Below are 24,631 nucleotides of genomic sequence, written 5' to 3' on the forward strand. Positions count from 1 at the left end.
GGGGTGGTGGTGGTGGCTGCGGCGGCAGCGGCGGCGGCGGCACACACCTTTAATCCCAGCACTTAGGAGGCAGAGGCAGGCAGATTGCTGTGAGTTCAGGCCAGCCTGGTCTACAAAGCAAGTCCAGGACAGTCAAGGCTACGCAGAGAAACCCTGTCTCGAAAAACAAAAACAAAATGGAGTTCCTGGGCCGTCCCTGGGCCAGTGTGGACCTGACCAGGTTCTGTGTTGTTGGAAAGAAAACCTTCATCAGTTGGGTGTTGATTTGGGGCCGTGAGCATGAGAAATGCCAGTCTCTTTCTGCATGCCCTCCCACCCTTCTACAATCTGTCTCTAAACCTACTCTTTCAGCTTTGGGGCCAGTTGTTCTTATTGCTCAGAGGCAGCAAGGGGCTTGGTGTACACAACCTACAACTTCCCCGGAATAGCAGATAGTGAATTAAATGTGGCTGGAGGAGATGAAAGTACTGATCTGGAAACACGGCTCCCCTTTCTTTTCTCTTGCCCCTGAAAGATCTAGGTGTAAAAGCAAATTCAATTAGGATGTTGGGGAGGGGTAATAATTTAATAATTGGGTGACATCTGGGCAGCTGAGGTAGCCAACAGAGTGGTGATGAAGTAGGCCTGCCCCTGTCCCATCATTGAGACCTGTAAGACATGGCTGTAGGCTGACAGCTCTGTGAGATTTCCATGGTAGAGACAGATCCTAAGACCAGCCCAGGCCCCATGGGCCATGAATGCATATGTATAGCCAAAAGCTGGCACCACGATCAGGGACAGGCATACACAAACCTCCTGCCTACACCACACTGGCAGAGGCGAGGGCCGTTGGACTCGGAAGGGAGGTGGAGCTTGGGGAAGGTATCTCACAAAAGGGCCGTTTGCGTCTGGCCTTGGAGCATCAGGATTGTTGTAGACAACTTGTTACACAGACATCCTTATAATGTCAGAATTCGTACCGGAAGAACACGCAGCCCTGGTCTGGACTCCTTGCCTATGCAGAGGCTGTTTCACAGGGCAGCCAAGGTGGGTAAGCGCTCTTACCACTGCCCACACTTCCAGCCATTGGGTAGACATGCTGGCGAATCACCTGTTGTTGGACATTTAGGTAGTCGCTGATTCCTTTTTAATGTTATAAATAACTCCATGGTGACAAATAGGATTCCCATGGGAGGCTTTGGGGGACGGGCATTTATATCAGAGGCAGCAGTATAACAAAGCAACAGAACTAGGAATGGTCCCTGCCCAGTCCTCCTGAGAAACATGCAAGCCAAGGTACCGTTCTCCAGCCCCAGTGAGTGGCCCTCAGATTCTAGCCTGGGAGGATAATCACCCCCCAACACACACACCATAAGGGGGAAAAAATCCCCTTAGAGTATACAAGGACTATGCAGGCCTCTGCCTCCAGATGTTATGGTGTGGAGATGGGTGGGTGACTGTGCCTCTGCTCCCAGCTGCAAGAATGAGACTTTAGCTGCACGGACCTCCCTAGCGGATGCAGGGGAAGGGTTCTGGACATAATGGCAAAGACACACAGCCAACAGCTTCTCTCTTTTGCCTCTATGGTGTTTTCGCTAGCTCTGGCTTGAATCACATTGATGAAGTGCTTTTGTATTCCCCAAGCTCAAGCAATCCAGGTGAAAAAGTTAGGGAATTTGATCCCTAGTGCTGAGGACACACTTGAGGGAGGACCTCCAGGAGGGTTGTGGGAATTGCGTAGCTAGCCTCTGCCTGAAAGAAAGTAATTGACAGCCAGGACTACCCGTAGGGCTTGTCCAGAGCACCCTCCCCCTGCCCCCCAGCTCGCAGAGTCCTTCTTCCTTGCCAAGGAGGACTGACACTGTAAGTGCCTTCAGATAGGGGAGGATTTAGGTGCTCAAAGCCCTGGCCCAGGTCCTTCCACATCAAGCAGTTGCAGAGGTGGCAGAGGTTGAGCAGTTTCGGTGTGGCTTCAGCGTCGAACTCGGTGTAGCCACCGGCTGGCAGGAAGCTGACTTTATGGAGGCCAACTCTGGGGTTAGATCTGTAAAGGTCGATGCAGTTATCCTCCTCCAAATAGGGCAGCGGGGGCCTTTTCCTTTGGATGCTGGGGGCCAGTCGTCCAGCACTGCAGTTTAGGACTGAGCTGTAACTGACAGAGTGGGGGCAGGGCACTGTGCTCCAGGTGCAGAGTTCCTGGTGCCTACTGAGCCAGCAATAACTGGATGGAGCCTCACACCTGGTCCCCTATGTGCTCCTGCAGCAGTTTAGCGCTATCTTACCCTTCCTAACCATCACCCCTGCATACATCCCCGCAAAGCCTTCTGCTCCAAGGCCCAACACTAACACTGCTTCTCCCCTACAAGGAACGTCTCCCTCTAGAATTCAATATTTACTAAACTCATCAAAGTAATTATAATACAAATTCTAAAGCAACATCAGAGCATGGTGGCACATGCCTGTCATTCCAACACTCAGGAACAGAGGCAGGAAGAGTAGGAGTCCAAGGCTAGCCTCAGCTATGTAGTGAGTTTGAGGCCAGTTTGAGCTATATGAAACCTTGTCTCAAAAACAAACAAACAAAAATAAACAAAAGATATACATTTACACCTTCAGCATTTACTTCTTTGCCTTAGAACTCCTATCTCCTTTCATCTCTTATAAAAGAATGCCTCCCCACACTAAAACCCAACCCAACAAATAATGTTCAAATTTAGAAAAAGATTTATTCATTTTCGTGTGTGTGTGTGTGCATGAACATGCCCCCTCTCTCTCTCCCCCTCCCTCCTTCTTCCCTCCCTCTCTCTCTCTCTCTCTCTCTCTCTCTCTCTCTCCATGCCTGTGGATACTCAGAAATGAGAAGAAAAGCATCAAGTGTTTTCTGTCACTTTCCACCTATTCCTTTGAGACAAGGTCTCTCCCTGAACCTGGAGCTTGCATTTTCTGGCTAAGCTAGAAGTACAAGTCCCAGCAGTTCTCGCTCTGCCCACCCTTGGAGCTGGTTTTTCAGGCATGAGTGCTGGGCTTAAAGGCATGCTCCACCACGGCCCAGCGTGCATGTATAATGTTAGCAAGATATGAAGGGGAGCTGGAAAGATGGTTCAGCAGTTAAGAGCACTGACTGTTCTTCCAGGGGATCTGGATTATATTCCCAGCACCCACATGTCAGCTCACAGCTGTCTGTAACTCCCAAGATCTGCCACCATCACACAGACATACATGCAGGCAAAACACCAATGCACATAACATAAATAAGTAAAAAAGATATAAAGTGCATTCCTTTATAAATACCTCTCAGGTTTAGAAACAAGTCTTTCAGAAGTCCCTAACTCGGTCATCCTACCCTGCCCCTTAGGAGGAGCCGCCATTATGCAACTCTGGGGACTTATTTTCTGCTTTTCTGTACAGTGTTACTGCTGTGTTTGAACCCCCAGCATATGGGGACTTCTGCCTGTTTTGAGCCCTGTATCAAAAGGCTCACACTACATGCATTCTTTCCTGTTTCTGTCAACACTGTTTTTGCAAGATACACTATTTGGTTGAGTAGAACCATAGCTGTTTCATTTCCTCTGCAGCATAACATTCTGTTATATGACTCTACCACAATACAGCCTGCTGGTAGTAGATGTCTGGGCCCTTTCCAGCTTTTTGCAATTATGGATATGGCAATTATGAACACTCTTACACAAATGTCCTGAGGCATAAGTATATGCCTACCTCTCTCTCTCCCGCCCCCTCTTTGATAGGCTCTCCCTATGTAGCCCAGGTTGGTCTGGAACTCCTGGGGCACACTTGGTTCAAATGTATGCATTTCTATGGAACAAATATTTCAAGTACATAAGGGTAGACTTGAAATTGTGCAGTGGTTAGAAGCACTGGTTGCTTCTCCAGAGGGCCTGTGTTTAGTTTCCAGCACCTACACAACAGCTCATAACTGCCTGTAACTCCAGTTCCAGGGGATCCAAACCCCTCTTCTGGCTTCCATAGATACTAGGCATGCATATGGGGCATAGCATATGTGCAGGCCAATCACCCATACACATAAAAATAACCTTAGCTGGGTGGTGGTGGCACACACCTTTAATCCTAGCACTCAGAAGGCGGTGGTAAGCCGATTTCTATAAGTTTGAGGCCAGCCTAGTCTACAGAGCAAGGTCCAGGACATGAGACCTTGTTTCAAAACACCAAAACAAACAAACAAACAAACAAAACCACACTTTTTTTTTTTTTTTTTTTTTTGAGACAGGGTTTCCCTGTGTAGCCTTGGTTGGTCTGAACTCTCTTTGTAGACCAGACCAACCAGACAAGACCAGACTGGCCTTGAACTCACAGAGATCAGCCTACCTCTGCCTCCCAAGGGCTGGGATTAAAGGTGTGCACCACCATGCCCGACAAATAAATAACCTTAAAAAAATAAAAGAAGTACAAAGAGTTTGTTTGACAAAACTGGCCCTGTCCTGTCCTTTCCTTTCAGACCGAGTCTCCTGTGCTAGTCTTGAGCTCATCAAGCAGCTGAGGTTCTTTTGAACTCCTAGATCCTCCTGCCTCCGCTCCCTGAGTTCTAGGACTTCAGGTGTACACTACACCTGGCTCCCAGCTTTTTCAGAGGGGAGTTGCCTTCTTCCAACAGAGTTCATTTTGTCCGTAGCTTTCCCAACATTTGGCATCTCTGGAGCATCAGGAGTAAACACCTAGAATAGGGGAGAGCTATGAGCCCTCAACCCTAGGCAGAGAACCACAGGCAAAGAAGGCATGCTCAGTAGGAGAGTAGTTTTCCCCAGGGAAGGGCACTCCAGTGGGCTAGCCAATACCACATGATCAGCCCTGAAGACATACAGACTAGTGACACTATATGAACCTAGCAGGTTATATTTATATAATCAGGAGCACACACACAAAAAGTAACAATAACTAAAGAGAACATGGTCATGAATTTGATTAGAGCTAGGGGGGAGGGTGGGAAGGAGGAATTGATATAATTATATTTTTTTTTCCTTTTTCTTTTTGGTTTTTCAAGATAGGGTCTCTCTGTTAGACTTGGCTGTTCTGGACTTGCTTTGTAGACCAGGCTGGCCTCGAACTCACAGCTATCTGCCTGCCTCTGCCTCCCGAGTGCTGGGATTAAAGGCACGCGCCACCACACCCAGCTGATATAGTTATAATTTCAACAGCTTAATGGAATAAACAAATTTGTGTCCATGAATGGCTGGAATGTAGAGATTTTTATTTTTGTGAAATTGGGTTTCACACTCTAGCCCAGGCTGCCCTCAGGCTCACACCAGGCCTCTTGCATCAGTTTCCTGAGGGCTGGAATAACCAGTGTGAGTTGTCATACCTGACTGTAGAGACATTGTGTGGCTTTCTTTTTTTCATTTTAAAATTACATTTATTATTTACTTTGGGAAGACAGTATAGTATGTGCATGGAGGTCAGAAGACAACTTGTGGGAGATGCTTCTCTCTATCATGTGGGTCCCAGCCATCACTCTCCGGTTTGGAGGTCAGTGCTCTCACCTGGTGAACCATCTGCCTGACCCTAAAGAAACTGATGGTTTAATCCCATTACTGAAGAGGAGGAGGCAGGAGGATCTTAGCAAGTTACTGGCCAGCTTGATCTACATACTGGGCCCAGGGCATCTAGGGCTAAATAGTGAGACCCTATTTCAAAAATGGAAAACTAAATAAATAAGCAAATTGGCCAGGCGGTGGTGGTGCACACTTTTAATCCCAGCACTTGGGAGGCAGAGGCAGACGATCACTGTGAGTTCAAGGCCAGCCTGGTCTACAAAGGGAGTCCAGGACAGCCAAGGCTACCCAGAGAAACCTTGTCTGAAAAAAAAAAAAAAAAAAAAAAAAAAGTGAAATGTTCTGAGTCTTTTCAAGTGTACATAATGAAAAAAACTATTTTCTTTTTTAAAAAATTTATTTAGTTTTATTTTACGTGCATCGGTATGTAGGTGTCAGATGCTTTGGAACTGGAGTTACAGATGGTTGTGAGCTGCCATATGGGTGCTGGGAATTGAACCCAGGTCCTTTGGAAGAGCAGATAGTGCTCTTAACCACTGAGCCATCGCTCCAGCCCCCCAAAACTATTTCCCAATATGTCAATTTAGCACATTTTTGCTTGGTGGGGACTGTTGTTTGGGCAGCCTTGCTGAACGGCTGCGTGTATGTCTGTTTGCCTACTTTACCCTTCCCTTGACCTGAGTTGAGCTGGGGTTTCCCAAAAGCAGTTTCAGTGCTGGGGGCAGGGGACATAGACAATGGTGCACGGCTGAGCCAGACCCCATCCTGTTTGCATCTTAGAGCCTAGCAATGCCGTTTGGGTGTGTGACTCTGGGTGACAAGAAGAACTATAACCAGCCATCTGAGGTGACTGACAGATATGATTTGGGACAAGTCATCAAGACGTGAGTGTCGGGCCTATGGGGCAATGGTGGGTGGATAGGCCCAGGAGTGGGATGGGGGCCCTGGAGAGTACCCTGTGTCCTGAGGCCTGCTGTGCGGCTGCCTTCAGCGAGGAGTTCTGTGAGATCTTCCGGGCCAAGGACAAGACGACGGGCAAGCTGCATACCTGCAAGAAGTTCCAGAAGCGGGATGGCCGCAAGGTGCGGAAGGCGGCTAAGAATGAGATTGGCATCCTCAAGATGTGAGTGTGGGGGCTGAGGGGAGGGTGGCATAGGAGATATGGCAGGGAAGGCTTGAAGGCCTCGCGCCTTAGGGACCAGAGCTTGTCTCGGGTTTGTTCAGCCCTGACTGTTGACCCCTCCCCCACTGCCACTAGGGTGAAGCACCCCAACATCCTGCAGCTGGTAGATGTGTTTGTGACCCGCAAAGAATACTTCATCTTCCTGGAGCTGTGAGTACTATTCTGGGGTTCCAGGATCCCCTAGTCCCTAGGTCCTTTTTTTCTTTTTCTTCCTTTTATAGCTAAAGAAATCCACTTTGGGAATCCTTGGGCCCTGGGCTCTGCCTAGCCAACTGCCTGGAACAAGTCAGGCCTCCCAAATGCTCCTGTCCTACCTGCTCTCCCCCACCCCCCCGACCCTGCCCACACTGAGCTCAGGGGCTGGTGTCTCTCAGGGCCACGGGGAGGGAGGTGTTTGACTGGATCCTGGACCAGGGCTACTACTCGGAGCGAGACACGAGCAACGTGGTGCGGCAGGTCTTGGAGGCTGTGGCCTACTTGCACTCACTCAAGATTGTGCACAGGAACCTCAAGGTAAGATCGAGAACCAGAGTGACTGGATCGCTTGACAGCTGGGCTGAGGATGGCATGGGAGCCACACTGGGCTCTGGCTCGGCTTCTGAGGCACTTAACAGTAACTTCGGCCCATCCTTCTACCGTTCTCTCCGGGACAGCTGGAAAACCTGGTCTACTACAATAGGCTGAAGAACTCAAAGATCGTCATCAGTGACTTCCACCTGGCTAAGCTAGAGAATGGCCTCATCAAGGAGCCCTGTGGAACCCCGGAGTATCTGGGCAAGGAGGGATGATGGGGTGGGATAGTGGAGGGGCAGCCATCAGGGAGGGATTTAGGGTAGGGGAGAAGTCTCTGTCTCAAGAAGTGGGTTTGGATGGTACTATATCTGGCCAAGCTTGATGCTGACCAGCAGATGGCAGATGAACAATTTTTTTTTTTTTTTTTAGCACCGGAAGTGGTAGGACGGCAACGGTATGGACGTCCTGTGGACTGTTGGGCCATTGGTGTCATCATGTATATCCTGTGAGTGGAAGGGCACGTAGTTAGGCTCGCAGCCAGGTGGGCAGGACAGTTGTTGTCCGTGGCCATCTTGGGTGAACCCTGTTCCATGTAGGCTTTCAGGCAACCCACCCTTCTACGAGGAGGTAGAGGAAGACGACTATGAGAACCATGACAAGAATCTCTTCCGCAAGATCCTGGCCGGGGACTATGAGTTTGACTCTCCGTACTGGGACGATATTTCCCAGGCAGGTGAGGAGACACCCAGCGCGTGGGCAGAGTATAGGGCGCTGCTCTCGGCTTCTGCTGGATTCTGCTCCTGCTCCCCAGCCCATCCATCACATCTAGACAATGAAATGGGGCGCCCATGCCTAGCCCATCCCTGGCTTTGTCCCCAGCCAAAGACCTGGTCACAAGGCTGATGGAGGTGGAGCAGGACCAGCGGATCACAGCGGAAGAAGCCATCTCCCACGAATGGTGAGCAGGGCCCTGTGGAGAACGAGGAGGGGTGTGAGTGGGTGGGGGGGGGTAAGGGCGGGGAGAGGTCAAGCTTCTGTTGCCCTCTGAATTTCCTACACCAGAAGTACTTATCCTTGAGGCGTCTAGTCAAACCAGAGAGGCTCTGCCTGGTCGCCCTCGATCGCACGGGGAAGGTCTGTGCAGTCTCCACGAAGGCACAGACCATTCCAGTCAGACGCACTCGCCTCCTTTCTAGGATTTCTGGCAATGCCGCTTCTGATAAGAACATCAAGGATGGGGTCTGTGCCCAGATTGAAAAGAACTTCGCCAGAGCCAAGTGGAAGGTAGGCTTTGGCTCGCTTTCCTCTTGGCTCAATTCCAAACGCTGCTTCTCGCACCCACAGTTTCTTGCTGCCAGTGCACCTCTTCAGCTGAGCACAAGTTCTCTCGGGCCGTTGTATGTGGCTCTACCTGCTGCTTAAGTATTGACTAGCTGGGAGGCCGGAGGCAGCTGGGGTCCTGTGGAAGGGGCTGGGTTTAGCCATTTGGAAGGAGTGGATCCAGCGAACCTCACCACGAGCCTTTCTTCACTGTCCTTGCAGAAGGCTGTCCGAGTGACCACTCTCATGAAACGGCTTCGGGCACCAGAGCAGTCTGGCACAGCTGCAGCCCAGTCTGCTTCAGGCACTGCTGCTCCTGGGGCAGCTGGTGGGGCCATTGCTGCAGCCGCAAGCGGAGCTGCCGCCCCATCCTCTGGGGCCGGTGCTGCTGCAGGCACAGAGGGTGCTGCCAAGAGTGATAACATAGCTTCTGCAGATCGTAGTGCCACCCCGGCCACAGATGGCAGTGTCACTCCAGCCACAGATGGCAGTGTCACCCCAGCCACTGATGGGAGCATCACCCCAGCCACTGATGGAAGTGTCACTCCAGCTACTGACAGGAGTGCTACACCAGCTACTGACGGGAGAGCCACACCAGCCACAGAAGACAGCACAGTGCCCACGCCAGCTGCAAAGGCAGCTGCCACCCCTGAGCCGGCTGTGGCCCAGCCGGACAGCACAGCCCTAGAGGGTACCACAGGCCAGGCTCCACCCTCTAGTAAAGGAAAAGAGCCTATTGGCTGTGCCCAGGAGTCTCAGAGGGAGGAGACAAGCTGAATGGGCAGCCAGTTGGGGGGTTTTGAGGGATGGGAAAGAGGGTGGGAGTATGGATGAGGGGCTTCTCACTGTATATAGAGTCACTGGCATGATGCCCTAGCTCCCCCCGCCCCCCAAGCTCCCTCATCCCAGTGGGGCATGCCTGGGGGCCATGGGAGAGCAGTCTCGTCTCCTGTGTGGATGTGTGTGAGTGGTGGGCAGGCCAGAGGCAGGGCCAGCCCCAGCCCCTGCATGGATTCCTCGTGGCTTTCCCGTCTTTCGCTTAGCTTCACCAGTTTCTGTTCCTTGTGGGATGCTGCTCTAGGGATTCTCAGGGGGTCCTTGCTCTCCTCCTTCTCCTTCCCTTCCTCATCATTTCCCCAGGCAGGCCCTGCAAGTCTCATACTTTCCCAGGCCCTAAATTGGATGGCCTTGCCCTGAGAGCTGGTCCTCCAGCGAGGCCCTGTCAGCAGTGTTAGGCTCCTGCACATGAAGGTGTGTACCTGTGGCGTGCGGGCTGCTCTAGTAGGCACTGGCTGCTAGAGAGGACGCAGAATTCTAGGGCAGTGTGCTTTAAGTCAAGTCCGGTCTCATGGTCGGGGGCACTGCATGTTAGCTTTGGGGTGGTCCTCAGAAGGGGGAGAGAGAATGGGTCGAGGAGTAGAAGCTTCCATCTTTTTCCTGTCTGAAGATCTTTATGTTATTTCTTACCCTCCCCGAGTCCTGTATTAGATTGCTCTGCATCCTGATTCTTAGGAAACTCCAGAGGATACGGCAGTGGGACCGAGGAGAACAGAGTACAGGGACAGTACCAGTGCCCTGACCTGCCTGGGTCCTTACTGTGAGCTGGACAGGGAGGGCTTGTGTCCCCCATGGTCTTCCTAGATGCCACTACCACAGGAAGAGACCTTACCCATAGCCACCTCATGCAGGCTCAGGCTGTACATCCTCTTCCTCCCAGGGAGGCATGGCAGTACCTCATAGGCTGCTTGGGGAGCTAGCTTCTTACAGGGGCAGGTTTTCTGCTCTTAGTTCAGCAACATGGAGAGGATGTTCCCTCCATTTCTACTATCAGAGGCTGAGATGTCCCTCCATTTCTCCCATCAGAGGCTGAGGTGTTGCTCAGCCCATGCCAAGTTGGCTCTTGATGGAATGAGGAAGTCCCCTGAGAGATGCTCTTGGCAGGTGCCCTTGGTCAGACCCTATCACAGCCTGGACAGGCAGCCACGCTGGTCCTTGCCCTTGCTCGGCACTCCATGGTGGTCCTGCCCTTCTCCCTGCATGCCTGTGGGTCTGCTCTGGTATGTGAAGGTTGGTGGGCTTAACTGTGTGCCTGCTGAACCTGGCAAATAAACGTGACCCTGCAAAGTCTCTGGCCACCCTCTTGCCTTTGCTTCCTCTGTCCTATTGGGGAGGAGCCCAAGGAAGGCAGTGGGGGAGGGGAGAGGCAGGGAGCAGGTTTTTGGGTTAGTGGCTGGTGCTCAGTGCATTGCTTGGGGTGAGAGTGCAGGTCACCTTCTCCAGTGTGGTACCTGGATGATGTTGATGGAAATCCTCTGGACTCTAGAAAACCATATTGTTGACAAGGAGCCTTTGTCTTAACTTGGACATAGAGGTGGAATCCACTCAGGGCCAAACACTATAGGGAGAGACCTTGCTCATGGGCGAAGCGGACCTCCTTGGGCTGGGGAGAGGGTGGGATTGCACAACAGTTCTGTGCTGTATGTTGATGCCTGACTTCCTGTGAATACCTGTGATTTCCAGTTAGACCAAAAAGATTTCACTTTGCCTTCCCCAGCTGGAGCAGACCTGCTTTATGGTATGGAGTCCTGTATGTTTCCTCTGGGGGAGTAATTCTACTAACCATATGGTAAAATCCCTAAGGAGATGCCCTTCAGCTCAGAGGAGCTTTGGTGAATTCACCTGGGTTGCTTTCTCAGGGAAGACCTTAAATTATCTGATGTGGGAATAATAAAGAGGGTTTGTTATTTCCTGGTCTTTGAAGTATCTGTACCTTCAAAAATCACCATCCTACAGTCCCCGGCATGAGGAATCCCTGGAGGTAAGAGCTAAATAGCTGGGCTAGTGTCTACCTAATCTCAAGGATTATCAGGGCATATTTGAAGGCTAGTGTAAGTGGTTTGAAGGGTTGGGATTTAATGCGTCCATCTTTCCAAGATCATCCACTATAGAAGGCTGAGAAAGTGGGGGCCTTCTTTTGGTCTGGGCTTCCAGCACAAGGTCTATCACTCTCCATAGCCATGGGACCATCATCCCTTTTCCTTGGGATTGTCAGTCTGTCTGACCGTCTCCAAGTGCAGCAAGAAGAGGTCTGGTTCGCTTCGCACCAGCTCTAGCTTGAGACAATACCGGCTTAGCAGGGATAGGGTCAGACTGCAGCGTCTCTGTTTTCCTCCCCAGCCCATCGCAGGGCTCCACTAGTAGAAATGGGGATCCACTCCTAGGAGACTGCAAAGAGTTACTGCACTAAGTCCCAGGATTCCGCGCGGCGGGCGGGCGGTTTAGCCTAGATAATCCAGCCCCTCAGCCCGAGGTTTGTCCAATCAGAGAGAAGTACTCAGACACGGGTTTGTTATGATTTCCGCTTGGCTACCGGAAGTCGTGCGGTGGAGCGAAATTTGAAGGAAGTGGAGCCGCTGGGTCGCTGCCATCAAACTGGACCTGTTGCAGTTTCCCGGGCTATCTAGGCTGCTCGAGTCCAACCATCATGCCTATCCGCGCTCTGTGCACCATCTGCTCCGACTTTTTCGATCACTCCCGAGACGTGGCTGCCATCCACTGTGGCCACACTTTTCACCTGGAATGGTGAGTGACAGCAGTGTTAGGGCTCACGCGAGTGCCCCAAAACCACTTAGAGGCTAGAGGCGATCCATCCTCGGAACTCAAACAGGTGATTACGTTAGAGGAACGTCACGGAAGCTTTCGAATCTGGGCCGAAGTGGGCCAGGTGGAGGTGTTAGCTGCCCAGGGGGTATGGTAAAAAGAGTTAAGTACCTCTTCATTAACTTGTGCTAAGAAATGTGACTTTAAAACTATTAGTCTGAGCGGAGATGAGCTTTTACGCATTAACGAGCCCTTTTGTTTCTCTGAGATTCAACAAACAAACCTGGTTAAGTTTCTGGCAATCCTAACGGGTCTGCACGGTTTGCTAGATGGTTTGGATAGTTTCTATCCAGAAACATCTCATTGGCCAGACACCCTGATGAAGTACCTTCCTGTCAAGGGGTCTTGCCGCTCAGTTGTCTTGTGAGTGGGGAAAGAGTCCCTTCGAAACTGTTCGCAGGGTGGTTCAAAACAAGACAGAAGAGCGGTCCTTTGGAATAGTGGGAGATTTTTTTTTGGGGGGGGGGAGGGGGCAAAAGGACCCAAGAAGAAGGAAGTGGTGTGAGAGCACCTTCAACGCTGCTGGTGTCTCTTATTTCCAAAGCTTTGTATAAGACCAATGTTACTCTGAGGTGTTGCATACTGCAATACAGGGTGGGGAGGGACTGAGGATGTGGAGGCAGAAACATCAGGAGCTGAAGGTCAGTCTCAGCTACATAGTGAGTTAAAGGCCAGTCTGGGCTTTCTGAGAACTTGTGCCAAAATACAAAACCAAAACCACATAACCCAGTGTTGCATGGCCCAAGTGCCATGCTCAGGGAGCCATTGTGTAGTTAGGTTAGAAGTCAACCCCACAGCCGGGTATGGAGGCGCTCGCCTTTGATCCCAGCACTTGGGAGGCAGAGGTGGTCAGATCACTGTAAGTTGGAGGCTAGTCTGGTCTACAAAGCGAGTCCTGGACAGCCAAGGCTACACAGAAAGACCCTGTCTTGACCCTCCCCCCAATAAGTCAACCCGACCACCAAGCCTCTTTTCCTTCACCTGCCTTCCCCCTAACCTCTAACCTTGAACTTTCCTGGGTATTTATGTTTTAGGTCTGTCTCTTGAAAGCATATTTGGCATTAAAAATCTGGTATAATCTTTGTATTTAACTTACTGATATTTAAATTAAATCGATCATATTCAGTATTTTCTATTTTGTTCCCCCTGTTGTGTTTTGTGTTTTTTGAGGTTTGGTGGTTTTGTTTGTTTTGTTTTTCAAGACAGAGCTTCTCTTGGAATTGGCGCACTGTAGACCAGAACAGCCTCAAACTCACAGCAGTCCACCTGCCTCTGCCTCCTGAGTCCTGGGATTAAAGGAGTGCGCCACCATGCCCGGCTGCTCATTTTCACTTTAAATTACGTGTTCATGTGTATGTCTTTGTGTGACTGCGTGCATGTGAGTACAGGTGCTCTCAGGGGCATCTGATTCCAATGGAGCTACGGACAATTGAGATCAATTGACCAGGGATGGAAGGCTTCTTCTAGTTATTCAGTTTTTTACAGTGTGGACTCGTGGATGTTTATCTTAGCTTTTCAGTTATGAAGTTTATATCATTATTTATTTTACTGCTCAGAATAGCTTCTGTCTCCTGCTTCCACACTTAATTGCTTTCTGTAGCTATGATTTGAACTCAGGACTTTGTGCATGCTAAGTTAAGTAACTTACCACCGAGCTACATCACCAATCCCTGGCCCCCACCTACCTACCTTTCTTTCTTTGTGTGTGTGTGTGTGTGTGTGTGTGTGTGTGTGTGTGTGTGTGTGTGTGTACTGATCACTTATACACTAATAGGTATTATGCTTCTGTGGAGGAATGTATCAACAGTCAATAAAGCGCTGTTTAGCCAGTCAGCTGGACAGAAGGACAGGAAGTGGAAGGCAGGACTTCCTGGAGAGGAAAAAAGGAGTGTGATGGTTGGAGGAGGAGGAAGAAAGGGGTCATGGGTCATAGCGGCAAGTGCTTGGAATATGTGTGTGTTATAAGGTTTAGAGTAGTTTGCTTAGTTTACAAGTAGATTAGAATCAGTTTAGACTCTGCCAGGAGAAGTGCTGGCAGCTTTAAAGTATGTTTCAGTTTCCCTGTGTCGGTTATTAACATTGTAGGCCGAGGGGACTGGAGAGATGGTTCAGAGGTTAAGAGCACTGGCAGCTCTTCTGAAGGTCCTGAGTTCAATTCCCAGCAACCACATGGTGGCTCACAACCATCTATGATAAGATCTGGCGCCCTCTTCTGGTGGGCAGGATGTTGTATACATAATAAATAAATCTTTAAAAAAAAAAAACAAAAAAACATTGTAGGCCGAACGGATACAAATTACTGTAACAAACTGGCACCGGGCATATTCAGTGTATCCACACCCTTGAAAAAGGATACCTTATTATAGTTTGGTGGGAGAAGTAGCTCAAAAAGAAAAGTTATACTTTGTTATAATTTGGTAGTTTAAAGATGCAAGACACACTAACACAAAATATTTGGGCCTTGTTAAATGTTTTTTTAAATAATGCTGTGATACAAATAAGAGAGAAATTGTGCTACTGGTTATGAATACTATTTTTATTTTACTCATCCTAGCTTTCTATAATTCTTCAAAGAAAAAAGCATTAGAGAAAAAAGTTATGGATTGAACTGAGGAAAATATTAGAGTATGGGAGATAAAGCAAAATGAAAAATATGAAATTTGGAAACAAACTTTAAAAGAGGTTAGGGAGGCTTATAACTAAGAATAATAACACAGAGATAGAAACTGAAGAAAAGAAGTCAGAACATACAACACAAAATTGTAAGAAGACTACAAGGCATTCATTATTTGTTAAAAAAACAAAAAACAAAAATAATTTTCCCAGCCTTCATAAGAGAATTCCCAGGAGACGTGGAAAATTCACAAGGTTATTAGGGTTTTGATTGGCAACCTATAGAGGCACAAGAATTAAAAAGGTTTAAGGAGGCAAAAAGCAGTTATGGTTTACACTCACCGTATGTTAGACAGATACTTAATAATTGGGCCACACAGAATCACGTAATTCCAAAAGATTGGAGAGATTTGATGACTGCCATCTTAGAGCCAGGTCCCCAATTACAATGGCTGGCATGGTGGAAAGATGAGGCCACACTTACGGAGCAGTGCAATAGGACAAGAGGCATTGATATTGTCAGGGATCAGTTGTTAGGTGAAGGTTCATATTCTGAATTAATAGTACAGGTCACCTTTGATGATAATGTCTTAGATCAATGCCGAACAATAGCCATGAATGCTTGGAACAAGGTTGAACAACGGAGACAAACAGAATCATTTACAAAAATAACCCAGGGTTCAAATGAAACATTCACCGATTTTTTTTACAGAGAATAATTAAAGCTCTGAATAGAACCATAGCAGATCCACATGCTAGAGAAATCCTACTTCCATCTCTAGCTTTTGAAAATACAAATGCTGAATGTAAAAAAGCTATTAGGCCCTTGAGGGCAAGATCTGTACCTCTTCATGAATGGATTAAAATTACTTCAGACATAGAAGTAAATACTCATGATTTAGCTATGATTGGACAAAAAAACTACAGGAGCCATCAAAACACAAAATGCTCATTGCTGTGATTGTAAAAATTTGAATCATACTGAACAAAATATTCCCAAAGATAAATTATTCTATAATGATAATAATTCAGGGAGATTTCCTGTAAAATGTAGATGATGTGGAAGGAATGGTCATGTGGTTCATGAATGTAGGTCATCCACGGACACCCAAGGCAATTCCCTGATTTTGGAAAACTGACTAAGGGGCTATGCTCGAGGCCCAACAAAAAAACAACATGATCCATTCATTTCCTGTTCACCAAAAAGGGATTGTTCTAAAAGACAACAAGAAAATTCAAGGTCTGATAAAACAAATAGGGCTACTGAAGACTTAGAAATTCCATTTAATGGAGATAAGAATGCCCCTAGAGATACAATAAAAGATACTGGAGATACTAAAAACAAATATTTTGGCAAACTATTAAAATTAGACCACAGAAAGTACAAATCAAGAGAGCTCAATTAAGAACTCTTAATGATTTTCAAAAATTGCTGGGAGATATTAACAGGCTGCGGCCTACAATTGATTTAACTACTCAAGAAGTAAGTAATTTATTTCAAACCCTACAAGGTGATAAGGACTTGAATAGCTTAAGAAAGCTATCAGCTGAAGCTGAAAGGAATTGGTTCTGGTAGAAAGGAAATTACAAGATTCATATATCGACCACATTGATCCAAAGAAGGCATGGATTTTAGTTATCTTGCCTTCTACTCTTTCTCCCACAGGAATTCTTATGCAGAGGGAAGATTGCATCTTAGAATGGGTATTTTTACTACATAAACAAAGTAAGAAATTACAAACCTACATAGAAAAGGTTTCTGAGTTGATTGTTAAAGGAAAAACGAGGCTTCGCCAGTTAGCTGGAATAGATCCAGCTGAGATGGTGGCACCTTTTACTGAGGCTGAGATTGCCTCATTGTGGTCCAACAATACACACTGGCAGAGAGCTTGTAGTGATTTTTTGGGAGAAATTAACAAGAGATACCCCAAAAGCAAGCGATTTCAATTCATAAGAAGAACTAATTGGATTCTTCCTCGTATAGTGAAGAGGATTCCAATTTCTGGTCCTCCTACATTTTACACTGATGCCAATGAATCAAAAAGAGCAGGTTATAAATCAGAAAATATAAGTAAGGTAGTTGAGAGTCCTTATGATTCCAGGCCAAAATCAGAATTATGTGCAATTCTGCTCATCTTATCAGAGTTTGAAGACTCTTAATATTGTTATTGACTCTCAGTATGCTGAAAGAGTTGTGCTGAATATAGAAACAGCTGACCTAATTCAGGATGATTCTGAATTAACTTCACTATTTATTCAATTACAACAAGGGATCAGAAATAGAAACCGTCCACTGTATATAACCCATATAAGATCTCACAGGGGTCTACCAGGACCTATAGCACAAGGTAATGATGAGATTGATTAACTATTGATTGCAAGTGTTTCATAAAAAACACCATGTTAGCAGTAAAGGTTTAAAACAGGAGTTTTCTATCACTTGGCAAACTCCATTGCCTGCAGGAAGTAACCCTAGGGGTAATCAAAGAAATGAAATTTGGCAGATGAATGTATTTCATTTTATAGAGTTTGGAAAACTGAAGTATGCGCACCATACTGTAGACACACATTCAGGATTCCAGTGGGCAACAGCTTTAAGCTCTGAAAAGGCTGACTCTGTTATTAGGTGTACCTAAACAGACTAAAACTGACAATGCTTCATCTTATGTCTCTAATAAAATGAACAAATTTTAATGTATTATAACATAAAACATGTTACAGGTATACCATATGATCCCACAGGACAAGCAGTCATTGAAAGATCCAATCATACTTTAAAAGAAATACTCATCAAACAAAAAGGGGTATCAAAGACCCCCAGAGATAGATTACATAATGCCTTATTGACTTTGAATTTCTTGAATGCTAATGAACAAAACACAACAGCTGCAGAGAGACACTGGATTTGAGAAAACTGCTGAATTAGATCAGCCTGTCTACTTCAAGGACATCTGACCTCAGAATGGAGAACGGGAAGTGTGTTATGATGGGGTAGAGGTTTTGCATATGTTCATACAGGAAAGGAAAAATAGTGGGTTCCATCTAAAATGATAAAAATTAGATATGAGTGTTGCGGCCACCCTCAGAGAGCAGCAGCCATGGCCCTGCGCTACCCCATGGCCGTGGGCCTCAACAAGGGCCACAAGGTGACAAAGAAGGTCAGCAAGCCAAGGAGCAGCCAGCGCCGCGGGCACCTCATCAAGCACACCAAGTTCATGTGGAACATGATCAGGGAGGTGTGCAGCTTCGCGCCCTACGAGCGGCGCGCCATGGCCATGGAACTGCTCAAGGTATGCAAGGACAGGAGCGTGCTCAAGTTCATCAAGAAGAGGGTGGGCACACACACCCGGGCCAAGAGGAAGTGGGAGGAGCTTAGCAATGTGCCGGCAGCCTTGAGGAAGGCAGCAGCCAAGAAGAACGGACACCCCCTCCCTCAATAAACATTTGTGCCCAAAAAAGGAAAAAAAATAGATTTGATAGAGAAAGACCCCCTGAAAATCATACACACAACCTTAATCCTAACACCATGAAGACAAAGACAGACAGATCTCTGTAAGTTCTAGACCGGGCTGGTCTCCACAGGATGTGACCCCCTTACTGATAAGTTACTTATAAAACAACCTAGGATTTAAACTGATAAATTTCTCATTAACAGACATGCAAACTGCATGCCTCCCACATCAAAAGGCTTTTTGCGGAGTTATCCCTCTAAACACAAGCTGCTTTCATGGAGAACAGTTTGGCGGCCACACCAGATGCAAAAAGACACCGAGGACTTAGGTGACAAAAAACTCATCAGCCTAGTTAAATCCTAAAAACTCAAAGGCTAAAATGCACATACTTAAAAGGGTAACCTTAATGCCAGCTCTTTTGCTCAGGCAACTGGCTTGTCTCTAAAACGGGGTACATTTCCTCGGGAGACAGGTAGCGGCTTAACCTGTTCATCAGGTGCCACAGAGCCTAGAGAAGGACATTAAGAACTATACAACCTTGTTTTGACTTCAATTAAATAATGACTGTATGGTCTTTGGTAATGGTGATATTATACTTCCTCTTTGAAAGAGGTCAAAATAAAACAGACCTGGATGAAAAGGAGACTACTGACTTAAGTCAGTCTAGACATACATTAATTCAAACTACAGTACAAGCCTTGATTGTGTAATGCTTGTGCATCCTGCACACCTCATGTATTTATAGTTTTGGAATTGTATAATGCTTGTGAGAAATTATATAATTTCAGAATTAAAGTACCAGACACTGATGCTGGATCAGACCCAGCAGGATTGATCCTCCAGCATGCTGATTTGCTGACATGCTGCGTTCCTCATGTTCCATCCATTTGGTTGCTGTCGTCTTCAGAACAGAACATCTCCCAAGACAGCTTTGGAGAAAGCTCCTGATTCCAGTTGGTCCAGCATATCAGACCATCCCACACAGGACTTTTATTAAGCTTGAATTTTCCAACATTTAGAGACTGGACCACAAATGCTATCTCTAGCTTGTTTTACCATTTTCCTAGTTTTATCTGGGCCCCTGTATAGGTATTATTTGTCCCAAATCAGCCTGAAGAAGCCTTAAAAAGAGAACACTGTCCCATTTCCCTTAAAGAGGGGTTGAGTAAGGTTTTCGGCTATGGAGGTTCATCTTCATTGAGAATTGATTGTGTTATTATTGGCTTTGTTCAGAGAAAGAACAAGGTTGAACTCAGGGATTTTTCTCTGAAAATATAAAAATATCTAGGAATGATAGGACAAAAGGTAGATTATTGAGTTTACTCTTCAACTTAAAGCTTTAATTGTTACTCACAAGGCTAGTTTTAATTCATTGGTATAAGATATTAGATATTGATGTAAAATAGGTTTATTTTTAATTCATTGTACTATTCAATTTTATCACAACACTATACATCTTAGGTTTAATAGATAAGGTAAAATATTTAGATTAAGTCTTCAAAAACCTCAGAGACCTACAGAATATGGCATTTAAAGAAATTTTATTTGTTTTGAAGATTCTTTGAAAATGAGACAGGTTGACTCCTGGCAATACCCAGCCTGCCTCAAAGAAGGTAATGAGCATCGAGGAACCTACATATGGAGATGGCTTCAGATGTGGCAAACCCGCCCCTGGGCAAAAAAATGTCCTTAGTGTCTGCCACAGACAGAATTCTGCCTGAAATGGGAAAACTTGGATGCAGGTGGAGTTGACGGCCTAACTCTGCCAAGACAGGGTAAGCAAGTCCTCAACAGTCCCTGCTTCACAAATGTGTCTGTCAGATAAAGTGGGCCAGAAGGCTGAAGACGATGCTCCAACGTGTTAAAGAGTTTCGAGTGACTGTTCAGGTAGCAAAGTGTCTCTGTCATTTTTTTTTTGTTTTGTTTTTTCATTTTGGAAGCTGCTAACCTGCACTTCCTATTTACTCAGCTAATTAATTTTATTTCTTCTCAAGTCTCTGATGGGGTTGAAGACAGCAAAACATTATGAGTATAACATAAATACAATGATTGGTTTGTGGTTTTTGTGTATATATATTATATATTGGTGTAATGATATAAATGTATAGGTAAAAGGGTTTTTGTTTTATTAGACTAAAAGGGGGAATTGTGGAGGAATGCTGAGTGAATGTATCAATAAAGCGCCGTTTAGCCAGTCAGCTGGGCAGAAGGACAGGAAGTGGAAGGCAGGACTTCCTGGAGAGGAAAAAAGGAGTGTGATGGTTGGAGGAGGAGGAAGAAAGGGGTCATGGGTCCTAGTGGCAAGTGCTTGGAATATGTGTGTGTTATAAGGTTTAGAGTAGTTTGCTTAGTTTACAAGTAGATTAGAATCAGTTTAGACTCTGCCAGGAGAAGTGCTGGCAGCTTTAAAGTATGTTTCAGTTTCCCTGTGTCAGTTACTAACATTGTAGGCCGAACGGATACAAATTACTGTAACATGCTTTTGCCACTGAGATTCATTCTTAGCTTTTGCTGGGCTTTTATTTGTTTGTTTTTGTTTTAATTTTTTATTCTATTTTATTTTAAGTGTGTGGGTGTTTTGCCTGCAGGTATGTCTGTGCACCACGAGCATGTCTGGTGTTTGCGGACATCAGAAGATGGACTCTTGTGTTTGTTGCCCTTTTGAGTCTAATGTATTTCACTCGGCGTAATAATTTTTTTGTTTGTTTTGTTTTTTCGAGACAAGATTTCTCTGTGTAGCCTTGGCTGCCCTGGACTTGCTATGTAGACCAGGCTGGCCTCGAACTCACAGAGATCCACCTGCCTCTGCCTCTCTGAGTACTGGGATTACAGGCGTGCGCCACCAGGCCAGGCTTCAGAATAATAGTTTTAACATTTATCCATCTCATAGCATGTATCAGACTTTGATTTTGTTGTGGCCAATATTTAATTGTATATATGAAAATACCGTATTTTGTTTATCCATTCATTTGTTGATAGTTATTTCCAGATTTTGACTGCTGTGAATAATGCTGCTATGAACTGCTGCACAAATGCCCATCTGAGGCCGTTTTCAGTTCTTTAGACCGTATACCTGGGAGCTGAAAGACAGGGACATATGGAGAGTCTATGTTTAGTTCTTTTGGGAATTGGCATACTAGTTTCCACAACAGCTGCCTGCTTCTCTTCTCTTTGTCTCTGTCTCTCCATCTCTGTCTTTCTCTCTCACCGTCTCTATTCTCACATTTCTGTGTTGCACAAGCTGGTTTCAAATACCATTTTATTATTTTTAGTGCTAGACCTTGAACATAGAGATTGGTACTAACCCCATGCTCTACCCCTGAGCTAAATCATACATATACATATGCACACGTGCGTGCATGCACACACACACACAGTTTTTTAGACAAGTTCTCATTATGTAGCCCAGGTTGGCCTTGAACTCCTCATTCTCTTGTCTCAGCCTCCCACTTGTGGGAATTTCAGACATGCACCGTAATGCTCCAGGATATCCCACAGTGTCCCCAAATTTCCTGCAACAAGAAATATAAGGATTCTAATTTTTTCACATCTTTGTCAACACTATCCTGTGTGTATGTTTGTGTCACTAAGATTCAAACCCAAGGGTCTTGAATATGCCTGGGAGCTTGAACACTCCCAGACAGCCATACACGAATCCTTCCTTTTTGATGATAGCTGTCCTGATGGATATTGAATGCATCACACTGATTTTTGGTTTATTTATTTGCTTTTCGCTTTTGTCTTTCAGTTGTGACAAAATATGTTCATTCTAAAAATTACCATCTTGGTGATTTTAGGGCTGGTGCTGTGGTTCAGTGTTAAAGTGCTTGCCTAGAGCTGGGTGTGGTGGTGCACGCCTTTAATCCCAGCACTCAGAAGGCAGAGGCAGGCGGATCTATGGCCTGGATCTACAAAGTGAGTCCAGGACAGCCTAGGCTATACATGGAAACCCTGCCTCGAAAAACAAACAAACAAGCAAAGTGCTTGCCTCGCTTGTACAGGGTTGGAGTTTCCACTTCAAGTAACACCATAACAAAAACAAAAACAAACAAACAAACCTGTCATCCCAACACTCAGGAGCCTGAGATAGGAAGACCAGTCTGAGCTACATCAAAAGAATTTGAAGGTTATACAATTCACTGGGATTAAGTATTCATAATTTGTGCAGTTGCCACCACTGTTTTAAAATGTTTTCATTTTCCCAAACTGAAATGCTATACTGCTTCAGTCAGAACTCTGGGTTGTCTGTGACTTCAAGGCCCAGGTAACTATTATTCTCCTCTGTCTTGGTGACCTGGGTTTCTCTAAGTACAGTTTGTCCTTTGTGACAGGCCTAGCTCAGCCAGCAGAGTGTCTTAAAGACCCGTTCATGCTGATTGTAGCATGTTTAAGGATTCTTTCTTGTAGTGTGCTCTTTTGAACTCTACTTTTTTTTGTTTTGTTTTGTTTTCATTTTTGTTTGTTTGATTGTTTGTTTGTTTCCCAAGACAGGGTCTTTCCATGTTAGCTTTGGCTGTCCTGCACTCACTTTGTAGACCAGCCTGGCCTTGAACTCTCAGCAATACGTCTGCCTCTGCCTCCCAAGTGTTGGGATTAAAGGTGTGTGCCACCACCACGCGGTTGAGCTCTACGTTATTTGGGGGTATTTAGGCCTCAACTTCCCTTCCAACCTCCCAACCCTATATAGGAGAAAGAAGGCTAGAGAGGAGAGGGGGCCTTTTTGCTTCTCCTGGCTGTTTAGGGTCAGTTGGGTTCTTTTGGGCTATATCTGTCACCGCCAACAGCAGTCGCAGCCAGCAGTCTCCTCCAAGCTGCTGAGCCCCAAGCTGTTTCTCTTTGTGTGTCTGCTCCAAGCATCTCTGGTCTCTTCAAACTGCCTCTCTTCTCTTCTCTTTCTTCTCTTTCTTTCTTTCTTTCTTTCTTTCTTTCTTTCTTTCTTTCTTTCTCCTTTCCTCCTCCTCTTCTCTCCGCCCCCTTCTCTTATATCTTCAGAGAAGGCTGGCAAAAGGCACACACCTCATGAGACAGTTAACAGGTGTGGAAAAGCTAAAGCTCAAACTAAAATCCACACCTGGGATTAGAACAAAAACATATTTACATAACACAACTGAGTTTACAAAGAACCCTAACCCTCCATTACACTTGCTTTCTTACTCTCTGCCAAGCTTTCACTGTGTAGCCCTCAGATGCTGTTGCCATCTGAGACTACATGTTCAACGATGCGGAATCAGGATAGACTTTTTTTGTTTGTTTGTTTGTTTGTTTCTGAGACAGGGTTTCTCTGTCCTGGACTCGCTTTGTAGACCAGGTCAGCCTGGAACTCACCTGCTTCTGCCTCCAGAGTGCTGGGATTATAGATGTATACCACCAGGACTGGCTTCAGGATAGACTTTTTAGTCTGCCTACCATTGTGGTTTTGGAGCTTTTTTTTTTTTTTTTTTTTTTTTTTTTTTTTTTTTTTTTTTACAGGAGAGGGTTTCAAGACAGAGTTTCTCTGTGTAGCCTTGCCTGTCCTGGACTTGCTTTGTAGAACAGGCTGGCCTCGAACTCACATCTGTCCACCTGCCTCTGCCTTCTGGGTGTTGGGATTAAAGGCGTTTACCACCACGCTTGGCTTTTGGAGCTTTTATACATGCATGTGCCAGATTTTCTCAGAGTTCCTTCTGTATCTTTTTTTTTTTTTTTTTTTTTTTTTTTTTTTTCTCGAGACAGGGTTTCTCTGTGTAGTACTGGTTATCCTAGACTCGCTTTGTAGACCAAGCTGGCCTGGAACTCACAGTGATCCGCCTGCCTCTGCCTCCTAAGTGCTGGAATTAAAGGCATGCACCACCACTCCTGGTTTTTCCTCTCAGTTTTTTGAGACAGTTTTTCTGTGTAACAGCCTGGTTAGACCAAGCTGGCCTCAAACTTACAGAGACCCACTGCCTGTCTCCTAAGTGCTGGGATTGTAGGCGTGCACTACCACACCTGGCTCTATTTTTTTTTGTTGTTGTTGTTTTTTTTTTTTTTCATTTTTAAAATTCGTCTGTCTTTCTTGCCATCTTAGAGTCTGGGGTTCCACACATGGTAGACAAATACCCTTAGCTCTCCCTCTTTTTAACTTGGTTGGTTGGTTTTCTTGGTAGATCTCTTGTAGCCCAGGGTGGCTTTGAGTTCCCTATATACCTGAGATCTCCCTGCCTTCACTTCCAAGTGGGATTACATTTGTGGACTATCAAGGCTGGCTTGTTTCTCTGGCTTTGGTTTGAGACAAGATCTCACTATATAGTCTAGGCTGGCCTCAAACTCACTGTCGCACTGCATTATCCTCCCAGACATCTGAGATAGAGTGTGTGCCACCATGCCTGGCTCTCTTTTTGTTTTTGTCTGTTTGAGACAGGATCTCA

At 46.1% G+C, this 24,631-nt stretch overlaps 3 protein-coding genes across 3 annotated transcripts in view; all 3 read left to right on the plus strand.

Annotated features, from left to right (window-relative positions):
• Positions 1–6,264: 6,264 nt before the first annotated feature.
• Positions 6,265–9,840, plus strand: Camkv (CaM kinase like vesicle associated). Its single transcript, XM_051140601.1, has 10 exons — positions 6,265–6,388; positions 6,496–6,627; positions 6,763–6,837; positions 7,062–7,200; positions 7,341–7,461; positions 7,630–7,705; positions 7,797–7,933; positions 8,080–8,158; positions 8,397–8,484; positions 8,743–9,840. The coding sequence occupies exons 1-10, from the start codon at positions 6,294–6,296 to the stop codon at positions 9,295–9,297; spliced, it is 1,497 nt and encodes a 498-aa protein (XP_050996558.1). The 5' UTR covers positions 6,265–6,293; the 3' UTR covers positions 9,298–9,840.
• Positions 9,841–9,907: 67 nt separating this feature from the next.
• Traip (TRAF interacting protein) overlaps positions 9,908–24,631 on the plus strand; it is a 33,764-nt gene continuing 19,040 nt past the window's right edge. Inside the window, exon 1 of the mRNA XM_051140532.1 lies at positions 9,908–12,102. Coding sequence (XP_050996489.1) covers positions 12,005–12,102 — 98 coding nt within the window. The 5' untranslated portion in view covers positions 9,908–12,004. The remainder of the gene's footprint in view (positions 12,103–24,631) is intronic.
• On the plus strand, positions 17,892–18,233 carry LOC127184430 (60S ribosomal protein L36-like). The gene has a single exon (XM_051140820.1). It carries the CDS (start codon positions 17,892–17,894, stop codon positions 18,231–18,233), a length of 342 nt encoding a protein of 113 aa, XP_050996777.1.

The sequence above is a fragment of the Acomys russatus genome, chromosome 32, assembly GCF_903995435.1.
Source record: "Acomys russatus chromosome 32, mAcoRus1.1, whole genome shotgun sequence".
NCBI lineage: Eukaryota > Metazoa > Chordata > Mammalia > Rodentia > Muridae > Acomys > Acomys russatus.

What these genes read in the sequence shown, in the direction of transcription:
- LOC127184430 (XM_051140820.1), top strand. Translation starts at nt 17,892, where the DNA reads ATGGCCCTGCGCTACCCCATGGCCGTGGGCCTCAACAAGGGCCACAAG.
- Camkv (XM_051140601.1), top strand. Translation starts at nt 6,294, where the DNA reads ATGCCGTTTGGGTGTGTGACTCTGGGTGACAAGAAGAACTATAACCAG. An exon ending in TTGGGACAAGTCATCAAGAC is followed by an intron (nt 6,389 to 6,495) that starts GTGAGTGTCGGG and finishes GGCTGCCTTCAG; the next exon opens with CGAGGAGTTCTGTGAGATCT. An exon ending in TTGTGCACAGGAACCTCAAG is followed by an intron (nt 7,201 to 7,340) that starts GTAAGATCGAGA and finishes TCTCCGGGACAG; the next exon opens with CTGGAAAACCTGGTCTACTA.